The sequence below is a fragment of the Sminthopsis crassicaudata genome, chromosome 6 (assembly GCF_048593235.1).
Source record: "Sminthopsis crassicaudata isolate SCR6 chromosome 6, ASM4859323v1, whole genome shotgun sequence".
Taxonomy (NCBI): Eukaryota; Metazoa; Chordata; class Mammalia; order Dasyuromorphia; family Dasyuridae; genus Sminthopsis; species Sminthopsis crassicaudata.
The window spans coordinates 178,896,340-178,909,140 of NC_133622.1; the positions used below are offsets into that span (position 1 = coordinate 178,896,340).

Sequence of the window (12,801 nt, forward strand, 5' to 3'; positions counted from 1 at the left end):
GAAGAAACAAGCATTTGGAGGACCTTTGTGAATCTTCAAGTACTAGATAATTGCTAGCCGTTATTATTTCTGTGGAAGAGGTGATGATAAGTATTGTATAATTGCCTATTGTGTAGCAGGCACCATAACCCTGTGAAGTAGGAACATTTATGCCCAACTTTGCCGGGCTCTAACTCTCCCCTCTGGCTCTGTGAGCTGTTTCTGGCCCAGCATGCCTTCCTGTGGTTGGCTCCCTGGCCCTGTCCCTCCTCTGGCTCTCAGGGCCAGGGCCCCGCCGCAGCTCCTCACAGCGAACGCTGGGCAGAGGGCGGCGGCTGGAGATGGCGGGCCTGGGGGGCACGCGCGGCCCCTTGGTGGGGGCTTGGCCAGCTCCGCTAGGGGTCTGTTAAATGTCCACTGGAAGAGATCTGGCCGGTGTCTTGTGCCGAGGGGCAGGCATTCAAGTGGTGCCAGTTTCACATTGTGGCTTCACGTTTAGGCAACCCCTTTGCTGTATGTAGAAATGCACATTTGCTGGTGTTTGTCAAGGTCAGAATTTCAAAAGATAAAGTTAAAAGAACTGCAAACAGAGACGTGAGATGGGTGGAAGGAGGGGAGAAAGAGGTAGAAAAGAAAGGAGAAGGGAAGAGAGGGTGAGAGAGAAGAAAGGGAGGACAGGAAGGAAAGAGGAAAAAAGAAGAAAAGGTAGGAGATAGAAAGGAGGAGAAAGGAAGGAAAAAAGATAAAGGAAAGAGGATAAAGAAAAGAAATTAAGTAAAGATCAAGAGAAAAAAGAAAAGGGGAGGAAAAAGGAAAGAGAAGAAAGGAGAAAGAAGGAAAAAAGAAGGGGAGGAGAAAAGAGAGCCAAAGAAGGGCTGGCGTGGCCCCTCGCTTTCACCCGGGGCTGCCCTGTGGCAGTTGTGGGCCTCTGCCTGGTCACTGGGCTGACTAGTTCTGCCCAGCCCACCTTCCCAGGGCCCGGCTCTGCCCCCAGGTGCTTATGATATCATAGGCCTGGAGAATATCCCAGCTGGGAGGGTCAGCACCGGTCATGCGTGACCCGCTCTCAGAGCTCCTGGTGGGAGGTACTTAAAGGGGGGCCAGTTGGAATCTTCTCATCTTGTCGGTGAAGAGGCCACTGAGTGAGAGGGAAGCCGACCCGCCGGGGTCCCCCAACTCTCAGACCCCTTTCTGACTACCCTTCTCGGTGAAGGGGCTTGCATCGCACACAACTGGGAAGAACTGTTAGAAGGACTATTACTACTATATTGTTCTTCACTTTAATCAACCTCTATGAGGCATCTGGTGGCTACCACTGCTTATTGCTCATTGGGGCCAGAAGGGAACTGGACACATGGTGGGTGAAGTGTGAGAGAGGAGGCGGGAACAGAGGGGTGGCGGGGCCAGAGGGAGACCGCCGCGGCTCACCTTCCTCTCCCTCCTCTCTAGGGGTGAGTGGGATCCTTCGAGCCAGGCCACCGGACGAGACCAGACAGGTAGGCCTCTCCCGCCACTGACTCACATGTAGGCACGTGCATTCCCTCCTTTTTCCTTGTTTTGTGATACCCGCTCTCTAACGGGGACACTCGGAATTGGCTGTCTCAGTCACCTTAAGGAGTCCAGCCCAAGTGACCTTCTACCCAGGTGAGGGTGAAGGGTCGGGAAATGGCCTTTCCTGCCTGGACTGAATTAATCTTCTATTGATAATAGATTACAGTGTTACATATTATACAATAGTGTAATTAAATCAATAATGTAATATGCAACGAATTCTATTATAATAGCTAGTCTTTATCTCACCTTCTTCTCTCCCCTTTTCTGAGGCTTCCGAGACTGAGATTCTGACTTTGTCTGCTTAGCCAGGCCCCCCCCCTCCCCCCCTCCCCCCCCCCCCCCCCGCACCCTTCAGCAGGGGGTGGATTATAAAGGTCCAGTCCCTGTTTTGTCCGTCTCACTCCGACTTTCCAGATGGCTTTCCAGAGAAAATTGCAGTTCCACCAACGAGGAGTGTGTACTGATAACCACGTGTTTTTCGTCTTTTTGAAAGTTTGATGGTTATGTGATGGTAGCTCGTCTTTTTTCCCCTGAGGCTGGGGTAAGGGACTTGCCCAGGGTCACACAGCCAGGACTGTTAAGTGTCTGAGAGCAGATTTGAACTCGGGTCCTCCTGAATTCAGGGCTGGCGCTCTCTCCCCCGCGCCCCCTGGCGGCCCCTCGTCTCTTTGATAAGTGAGGATTTAAAAAGTATTTTTCCTCCATTCTACACAGTATGTATATAGGACCATTCGTCCTCGGGGCCTTTGAATGTATTCTTTATAATATCGTTTTATCTGCCCTGTTCGTCAGACATACTGATACAGACTGATTGATATATAGACATAGAAGTAGATACGGATAGACATTTCCCAGGGTGTTTATTTCCTCTGTTAAATTGTTCATGGCCAGTGTCTCTTTATTTATCTGAAAGTTGGTCACACTCGCTCACACTCACACAGCCCAACGCCCTTGGCTCACCTACCATGTAAGAGGCACTGAGCTGGCTGTTGGAGTGGGCAGAGATAGTGACAAGAAATGTGGATCTTTCAGTCTTCTGAATCTTATAGACACACATAGAATGTTTTCAAGAAGAGAAAGGGAGCACTGACCCCAGGAGACTCTTCCCAGTGGTCATCACGGGGCCTGAGCAGAGCCTTGAAGCGACTAGGGAATTCTGAGACAGGGCGGGGCATTCTAGAAAGGCTAGGAATGAGACAGAATGCCCCGTGAGCGTTCCAGCCAATAGGACCCATTGTTGGTGGAGTTGTAAAATGATCCAATCATTCTGTAGAGAACTATACCTAAAGGGCTATAAAAGTGTTTATACTCTTTGGCCCAGCAGTGCCACTACTGGCTTATATCCCAAGGAAATCATAAGGGGGGAAAGGACCCCCATGTGCAAAACTGTGGGTAGCAGCCCTTTTTGTGGTGGCAAAGAACTGGAAAATGGGCAGATGTCCACCCGGGGGGAATATCTGAGTAAGCTACGGTACATAAAGAGAATGAACGTGCTGATCTTAGAAAACCTTGGAAAGATTTACATGGACTGATACACAAAAACAGCAAGATTGAGTGATGATCAACTGCGAAAGGCTTGCTTCTCATTGGCTCAGTGATCCAAAGCAATCCCATTGAAATTTGAATGGGAAATGCCATCTGAACCCAGAGAGAAAAACTATGGAGGCTGAATGTAAATTAACACAGGCTATGTTCACTTTTTTTTTCCTTTTTTTTTTCTCTCATGGTTTTTCCCTTTTCTGATTTTTCTCTTCCAATATGATTCTTAAGGGAGTGGGAAACCATTTAAAAGAAAGAAACTATTGAGGCAGGAGAGGTGAGGTCATGTGACCTACCTAGGATCCCCACAGCTCAGAAGTGCTGGGGCTGAATTTGAACTCAGCTCTCTATAACTCCAGACTCAGGCTCTGTCTACCCCCTCATCTTCAGTAGCCGCAGATCAGCATCCCTTACTGACCGTTGGTAAAGGAGAGAATCACTAGGAGGCTGGACCCAATGGGGAGAAGAAAGGGCTCTGATTTCATTTCTTTTTCTCAATTTCTGAATAGTAGTTTTACTTTTCCAATGACAAGTAAAGAGTTTTCACTGTAATTTAAAAATTTTTATAGTAATAGCTTTTTATTTTTCAAAATACAAAGATACATGCAAAATTCCAAATTTTTCTCCTTCTGCTCCCGCCTCTCCTAGACAGCAAATATCATTCATTTTTGTAAGATTTTGAGCTCCAGATTTTTTTCTCCTTTCTTCCCCCTCCCTAAGACAGCAAGCAATCTGATATAGTTAATGCATGTATGATCACTTTAAACATATTTTCATATTAATCATAGTGTAAAAAGAAAAATCTGAACAAAAGGGAAAAACCACAAGAAAAAGCAAACTTGTAAGGTGAAAACAGTATCCTTCAATCTACTTCATCGTCTCCCTCTGAATGTGGATGGCATTTTCCACCTGATTCATTTCTTAAAAGCGATGGTCCTCAAACTTTTAAAATAGGGGCCAGGTCACTGTCCCTCAGACTGTGGGAGGCCGGACTAGAGTAAAAACAAGAGCTCTCACTCTGTCTCCGCCCTCAGCCCATTTGCCATCACCCGGCGGGCGTATAAACGTCCTCAGTGGGCAGCGAGCTGTAGTTTGAGAACCCTGCAAAAAGTGTCAGTTGAAAAGAGACCAAGTGAGGGTGTGTTGGGAAGGAAAGGGCTTGACAGCAGACAGTGTTAAAGCCATGAATTCAAATGCTGCCCTGAATGATTCTGGGTGGTCATTTTCCCAGGATTTTCTTCCTATCTCCTCACCTTAAATATAGCACTTCATATGTATGTAATATAATACATAAATATGTAAAAATAGCACTTAACCAACCCATTTGCCAATTGCTTCTCAAACTTCCAAGCTCTTATTCTGGCCCCCAAGTCTTGGGCTTAAGACCATTGTGCTGACGGCTGGTGCGCTGTGCTCAGTGGGGCTGTCCTTGGGCAGCAGGCCTGACTTCTGATCGTCCACCTTTCAGTAACGGTGACACTAATACTGACCACTAGGCAAAGCGTTGTCCTGCATCGTCTCATATGAGGCCTCCCTGCAGCCCTGGAAGGGAGCCGTCATTACTGGCTGTTTTACAGAAGAGGGAAGCCCCCCTCCCCCTCCAGCCCGGTGATTGAAGGTGGTAGGGCCTTCCACAATCGTCCTATCCTTGCGTCCTTCAGGTCAACACCGGAATGGAAAACAAAGAAAGCAAGCGAGGAAAGTCTTCGAGCCACCGCAGCTACTCCCACCATGATGCTGTGGCCCCTGGGTCCAGCTCTGGCACCGAGGCCCACTCTCTGAAGAACTTTACCATCCCCAAAATCCGAAAGACACCTGAGAAAGGTACCAGCCTCCACCCCGTCCTCCCTTGGGCCTGCTGCTGCTTTTCTCTAGGACCAGTTCTTGCGACTAGAACCCCCAAACCTGGCCTATTCCATCCCGAGTCTTGGACACAAAGAGCAGGACTATTGGGGAGCCAGCCATCTGCTGGATTGCATGGCCAGGCCAGGCCAGTCCTTTGCCAGTTCTGTCCAAGCCTTCTAAGAGGAATGCCCCCAGGAGGACGGTACATAGTGCCTCCCAGTCTGCTGTGCCATAGATCCCATAAGCGGGTACTTGGCGTAATGGGGGAAGTGCTGCACAAAAATTGTGGCTGTGGGCAGATCTCTGAGAGCCGGCACTGAACAGCTTTTTGCAACCCACTAGGAGACATCATTTTCTTTTTTTTTTTTTTTTCCTGAGGCTGGGGTTAAGTGACTGGCCCAGGGTCACACAGCTAGGAAGTGTTAAGTGTCTGAGACCAGATTTGAACTCGGGTCCTCCTGAATTCAGGGCTGGTACTCGATCCACTGCGCCCCCTAGCTGGCCCGACATCATTTTCTAAGTATCAAAAAAAACCCTCGCATACCCACCTTACACATTTGAAGAGGGGCCCTGGTAGCCATAGCTACAGTTGCCGATGCTCTCTGGAGTTCCTTCCCCTCCTGCATCTTTGGTTTCCTTCTCTGATTGCTCTCGGTGATCACAGAGGACCTTTTTTGCTTTAAAGACTATAGCGGTCTAACATTTTGGTTGGGAATCTCATGGCCCAGGTCTCAGAACCGGAAGGAACCTCAGGAGCTGTCCAGTTCAACTGCCTCCCCTTCAGATTGCCAAGTTTCTGGCCTCCATTTGAGTAGGAAAACCTTAAAACAAAACGATACACTTTCCAGGAGCATCTGGTGATGTTCCAGGGAAGGGCTCTGGTCCTCCACTCACCCCTTTTTAATCTTTCTTCTCTGCAGTGTACTTGACATCGTGCTACACCAATCGGAGGGAGTACAGTTCCATAAGCCATGCCATTTCCCAGTGCAGACTGGACCTGAGCTGCGAGCTGCAGTCAGCATGGCAGTTTGGGGAAACAAAACTAATTCACAATGATTATCTTGAAAAAAAATATTCAGCTAAGAGGTGAGTTCTTTTGATGTGAGAAGTGAGTTTTTTTAATAGTTTGAGCCGTCACAGATAGTCTGGAACCCTTGTTTCTGTAGTGGGACTGTATTTGGCCGCCGGGGCTTCGGCTCTGTCCTGGCTTCTGGGTGAGCTCGGGGGGAGGGGGAGGAACATTTCTCCCGTTCATTACCCAGCGTCCTTGGGCCTTTTTTCTCAAAGAGAACAAAATGACTTCACTATGTAGCAAGGACTCTCAGTGAGAGGGCGCTGGTAAGCGGCTCGGATATGCCCCGGGACTAGACAGGCCTTGAAATGAGACTCCTCAGGCGTTCCTCTTTGGTCAGTGATAAATCTTTGTGTCTTATCCGCAGCCGTATCTGTGCCGGCAGGCCGGGGTGAGGGCTAGTTTTATCAGAGCATCCTTGGCAGAGAAAAACTTGTCTGCATTAATTTCACAGTATGAACCAAAGGCCCTGCTGCTTGACGTCTCGTCAGCAGGATGTGGCCCTAAAAGTGTGGGGAGCGCCCAGGTCGTCGTGGATGGCCTTGCAAGCACCTGACACTGGGCTGCCGGTTCAGATTCCTCGGCCTTGGCAAACATCCTTCATTCTCTAAATTTCTAAAATCGGGGCGCTGTTATCTGTGTGAGAGAGCTGCACCGGGCAGTTTCTCATAACTAGCTCAAGGCTGGCACAGCTTCTGTGACCTTGGGAGAAAGCTTTTAATCTCAGAAGGGGCAGCCCGGCCCTGCAGGAGCTAATAGTGGTCTGAGAATGACCTCGGAATAAGCTATCTCCTTTCCTTTTTTTGTGGCTCAATACTTGTGTGTAAGTTATTATCAAGAAGGCAGCTAGGGGGCGCAGTGGATAAGAGGGCCAGCCCTGAAGTCAGGAGGACCTGAGTTCAAATCCAGATTCAGACACTTAATGCTTCCTGGCTATGCAACCCTGGGCAAGTCACTTAACCCCCATTGCCTCAGGAAAAAAAAAATATTGGCAATAATGTTCCGTTCCATTTGAATTTTCTTAGGGAGATTCTGAAAATCACCTGGCAGGATAAGATAACCAGACACTGAGGTCCTTTTTGAAACAACTGCCAAGCGTCCCACTCTACTGCAGAGAGCACCTTCTGTTGGGCTGGCCACATTGTTCGAATGTCAAATGCACACTCACCTAAATGATTATTTTTGGAGAATTTGCATAGCACAAGCACTTAAAAGATAGTCAGAAAAAGCAATACAAGGACACACTCAAGGTCTCTCCTAAGAACTTTAAATTGATTAAACTATGACATGGGAGGCACAGGACCGCCCAGCGTGGTGAGCCCTCACTGGAGAAAGTGCTCCTGAGCAAAGCAAATGAGCCAGTCCAAAAGAAATGTGAGACGGGCAGAGTTAGAGAAGCCCCCGATGTTCGTAGGGGCCTCACCTGGGCAGAGCACCCTGAGCCGACGCTGCTCTCATCGGCCACAGTTGGACACACCGTGACTCGGCTCCAACGTAGTGATGTAATTTTGACTTGAGACCCGAGTAGCAAGGCTGCCGGCCACCTTGAATGTCGAAAACTATATTTCTATGTATTTTTTGGAAAAATAAAAAGCTATTGTTATATAAAAAAGAAAAATAATAAATACTAGGCATTATTAAAAAAAAAATCCCTTCTCTAAAATCCCACGTGGCAGAGAAGTGACCTCCTTTGTGACCCCCATGCGTGTGTGGCCTCTGCCCTGTGGCTGCAGACGGGCAGTTTTCGTCATCCGGTCGCAGACCGTGAAGGAGGCCGATAGTTCTCCCTTCCTCTGGGCCGACAGGGGATCTGAGGCCATCGGGCCTGATTGTGTTACTTTATAGGGGAGGAAGCGGAGGCCCAGGGCTGAGGCGCCAGAGGGTGCCGGCAGGGTCCCAGCTCTGAGACCACCCTCTCCCCATTTGACAGATGAGTAAATCTAAGACCAGAAATTCAATGAGTTGCCCTAGACAGCGCAGTTCAGAAACGTGGAGGGGTGGGAGGCATGTAGCGGAACGGAAATGGGGGCTGGGCTCCTCGACTCTTGGCCCCCAAGCCCAGTGGCTCGCAGCGAACGCGGCGGTTTCTCGTAGGATGGAGATGCGGGAGCAGGGCCGGCGAGGCTGTGAGCTGGAGGAGCATTACTGCTTCTTGGCGATGTCCAGCAATACCGCGTCCCGGATGTACCAGAACGGGCTGTGTACGCGAGAGTCCACCTTGAGGATGCTCGGCAATCCCCTGCTTGGCGTCTACTTGTTCAGGCACCCCGACGTCGCCCTGAATTACGCGCGCTTCCGGAAGCACCACGTGGACAACCTCGTCATTTTTAAGGTAGGCGGGCCCTTGGGGTTGTTGGCCCACGCAGGATTTGACCAGCATGTTGGGGGCTTTCTGAGTAAGAGGCCCACAACTCTAGGGGAGAGAGAGCTGGGTCAATGTGATTTCTCAGGGTGTGGAGGGCACTAGGAAGGGGGGCTGACGGAGCGGGGAGGGAGCTCCATGCACCTGTTAATGCTTGGAGGGGAGAGACGGCAGGAGCCACAGGGAGGCTGGTCTGGGTGCGTGTTGGGTCGTGGATCACTGGCCACGCTGGGCGCCGAGGTGAGCCGGGGGTCCCCAGACGCAGCCACGGCACCGGAGCCTATGCAGGGCCGTCATTTACCGCTCTCTCACCCCCTCTTCCCTCCCGCAGGTTCTCTATGGAAAGGTGAAGAGGATCCAACCCATGGTGGACAAGAGTAAAACGTGTCTGGATCCTTCACCCAACTTTGACTGCCACATGTCACGCCTTGTCCCGACCCCCAGAGAGCCCGTCGAGCAGCAGGCCCACAGCTCTGCCGTACGTCCTCCTTTTTCTGTCCTTTCCTTGTTGTTTGGTCTGGGGCTGCTTCCAAGGTGGCGTCGCCCCATCCGTGTCTCAGCGGTAACAGCAATAACCCGCTGCTTCAGGTTTGCTCTGCGTTCTATAAGCATCCCTCTGTGCTGCAGTGTAGAGGGGAGCTAACTGAGGCACCTTTACCCAGGCCACGCCACAATCCGAATCTCAGGCTGGACTGGGATTCTGGATTCCGGCGTCAGCGTTCGGCTCGCTCCGCTGCCGAGGCTAGCGGGAGGCCCAAGTGCGGACTGTCTAACTAATTCCACCCCCCAAAAACCCAAAGTGGCTGTATGGTGAGAAAACGGAGGCCCCAGGAGGAAAGAGGGCTTGGAGAGTTCAAATCCAGCCTCAGACATGTCCCCAGCTGCCCTTTCCCCGTCTGCCCCGGTTTCCTCATCTGTACAGTGAGGGATGAGAACCTCCCTTTCAGGCTTGAGTGGATCCAAGGAGATCCTCCGGTAAAGTGCGCAGCTCGGTGCCTGCATGCATGCCGACGGTGCTTAATGAATGTCATTATTGTTGGCCACACCCACCCAGGGAGTGAAAATCAGAGTGAGATTTGAACTCCGGCTGGTGAGAGTCACTGCCACGGATTCAGAACAGAAGCTCCAGGTCTGACCCTGATCAGCTCATCAGGAAGCCTCCCTGTTCCCTCAAGCATGAGCTTTTGTGGACTGTCATGCGATTTTGTAGAATTAGCACCGTGAGCCCCTTCTTCGGCTCAGAGTTTGTCCCCCGCTGCCTGTTGGAGACAGTGACTGAGTTAGTGACTGAGGGCTGGTTCTGAACCCTTGGGCTTCCTTGTGACCCAAAGGCCCAGAATAGATTAGACTTGTGAAACCGTCCGGGGAAAAGAGGCGTCTTTAGCTCCATCTAGCAGGACTTGCACAGAATTCAGTGTTGGCGATTTTAGACGTGCACATCCTCCCCCGCACTGAGCAGCCCTGTCTCGGCTGGCTCTGGCCTAAGAGACCACTGGTCATCCCTCGAGTTGGCTCGTCACCATGGAGAAGAGGAGGGAGCACAGAGAGAGACGTATCTTTTCCCTGCCGCCTGGCCTTTGGTGTGTGTGGTCTTTGGGGCTTGTTTCTGAAATGAGTCTGATGGAGAACAGGTAGTGTGTGCTGTGGAGGAGCTATGGCCAGGCTGAGAGCCCACAAGGCTTGGGGTTCAAATCTAGTCCCTGATATATGACAGTGGTTGGGTATCTCCAGGAAACTGAGACTTACTACACAAGGTATTATACAAGCTGCTAGTCTGTGTCGATGGAGGGAATGTCCATGTTGGGTTTCCTGCCCTCAAGGAGCTCCATCCAAATGGGGAGAAAGCTCTGTGAGCCAGGGGTGCGGGAGAAGCATTTGGAATTTCTGTAGAGAGTAAAAGTTCTATAGGACCAGGATCTTGAAGCAAGACCCCTCTTTGTTCAGTTAACTAACACACTCTGGCTCCGTTTCTCCCCTTCACGATTTCCTCTCCTGTATCCTGGCGTACAAAGATGAATATATCCTCATGACCTGCTGTCTCGAGAATGGCTTAGCATCCTTCCTGCCTTTTCGCAAAGTCTCAAGGTCTCTTCTTTCCCCCTCAGCTAGCTTAACATGAAGGCAGCTTCCTATAATGAATTGCGTGCAGTTGGGAAATATGGACCCACAATATACTTAATTTGACTATATTTATTAAGCATCTTGTCTGAAACCCATGGAACAGAGCTGCTAGCAGGGCTTCTTGATTGATCCGACCCCTTTCATCATGGCACCAAATCAACAAGCAGGGGATTTATTGAGTCCTGGCTTTGCCTGGGTGTTTAATTCCCTCGGGTGATTATTACGTGGTGTGCTGTGTGATTGTTAATGTGTGGTTTGCTTGGGGCACATTGTTTGAGAAAGCCTGCTTGCTTCCTTTCAGATTTTCATCAAGGACACCTTTAATATTTTTGCAGACCCCTTTTCATCTATTCTTCTTGTCTCAGTCTCTGTCTCGGAGTTATGCATGGATTGGATAAATAGACAGGCAGACAGCTAGATGAGCCCTATGATGGATGCGTGAATGAGAACTCCTGGTGTGATTGGGCCCATTTTAAGAAAGGCATTGATTTGTTTGAGAGCATCCAGAATGGTAAAAAGCCTCTAGATTATGATTTATGAGAGTGTTGAACTCTGAGAGAGAAGACGTGCAGGCAGAGAGTCACAAGAGTTAATTTTTCTGACTTGAAGAGCTGTCTCTTGTTAGGTTTGTGCTTTGTGGAATTTGTAAATGGAGTAGAAACTGGAAATGGAGAGGGGCTGATGGGGGGGGGGAAAGGGAAACTTGGGAGGTCGTGAAAATTCTGTAGGAAACTTGAGTGTCAGGTGGAGCTGTTACTACATCAGACACTGGGAAATTAGATGTTGAGGATGTCAAAATGTTGAACACATGCTAGACTGACCGTAGTAACGGACACAGGACCATAGTAACGGATACAGGGAACACCAACAGAATGTACTCATCTCATCGGGGTCCTCACAAAGGCTCTCTGAATTCTGGAATCAGAGGAAGAATGTGTGAAAGGATTCCAGGAATGTTTCATGGTCCCTAAGCTCCTCAGATGCAGCGACAGCCCTCCTTCTCAGAGGGAGCTTTTTCTCCGGCAATATGCATGAACACATCTTCGTTTTAGTAAGTCAGCCGATCAGCTCAACAGGACCTAAAATTCAAGAAAACGTACACAGAGTGGGAAATGAGAAGATTTTTAGGCGTTAATCAGAAGGAAACTCCCAGTTGCGTCTTTGAAGGCTGCCCACACTGAGGAATGAGGTACATTTAAATAATCTAACTCCCAAGAATGGGACAGAAATCACAGCCCCAAATGAGGAACAAAGCAGGCAATGTCTCTCAGCGGGAGGTCTCAGAAACTTCAAAGGAACCAGCTTTCTGGCGCTGGATGGTGGAGTCTGAGGAGGTCTGGATTCAAATCCCAGTGCCTCAGCAGTGAAGTGAATTCGTGGCCCAGGCCAGATCACCTCACCTCTTCTCCTTAAGGTCTTCATTGGGGGTACTGACCCTCACCTCTAAGACTGTTTGGGGATCAAACAAGATCATATTTGCAAAGTGTTTGGCAAACCTTAAAACACTTAGAGGAGAAATGTAAGTTTTATTATTATTAATCAGCAGTCAGGTGTCTGCTTTCATTTTCAGTGTGTCTGATTCTTCATATGACCCATTTGGGGTATCTTGGCAAAGACGCTGGAGTTTGCCATTTCCTTTTCCAGCTCATTTTACAGATGAGGGAACTGAGGCAAACGGATGAGTGACTTGTTCAAGGTCACACAGCTAGTAAATGTTTGAGGCTGGCCTTGAATTCTATCCACTGTACCACCTGTTGTCCCATTAGCCACAACCCTCCATTTCTTTTTAATTAGCCAGCAAAACCAAGAATTAAAAAGAAATGGAGGATTATTTACAAAAATGTAAAATGCCAATTAATATGAGATGAAATAGGTATTTTCCAGAAAGTTTTATCGGGTTGTGACAAATGCCCAATAAAATCAGTGTCTTAGTAATTAATTGTCCGTGAGATTGCGTGTTGCTTCTCTGTACAGCCTGGCTTTTCCCTTTGAGAGATTAAATGAAACCCGTGGCTTTCAAAGCTGTCCTCTTTGTCTGGGATTTCTTCTGCCTTTGCTTCTCTTCTCGGCATTAAAAAAAAAAGCTTTAAATGACCCTCATTCCTTTTTCTAGCACCCCTCTCTGAATAGCCCCTTCTCCCATCCCCCCCTTGGAAAAAAAAAGAAAAAGAAATCCCTTGAAAGAAACATGCATAATCAAGCAAAGACTACTACTACAGTGGATGTGTGGAACAATAACAATATCTCGATCTGCAGCGCAAGCCCCTCACTGCTCTGCCAGGAGAGGGGCAGCCTGCTCCATCATGGGACTCCCAGCTGGTCTGGTAGC

At 49.2% G+C, this 12,801-nt stretch overlaps 1 protein-coding gene across 1 annotated transcript in view; it reads left to right on the forward strand.

Annotated features, from left to right (window-relative positions):
* The first annotated feature begins 818 nt into the window (after window positions 1–818).
* The window catches only part of TEX15 (testis expressed 15, meiosis and synapsis associated), a 44,048-nt gene continuing 32,065 nt past the window's right edge, over window positions 819–12,801 (forward strand). The window contains 6 exon segments of the mRNA XM_074275574.1: window positions 819–1,336; window positions 1,429–1,475; window positions 4,734–4,896; window positions 5,838–6,003; window positions 8,084–8,321; window positions 8,683–8,829. Coding sequence (XP_074131675.1) covers window positions 1,273–1,336; window positions 1,429–1,475; window positions 4,734–4,896; window positions 5,838–6,003; window positions 8,084–8,321; window positions 8,683–8,829 — 825 coding nt within the window. The 5' untranslated portion in view covers window positions 819–1,272.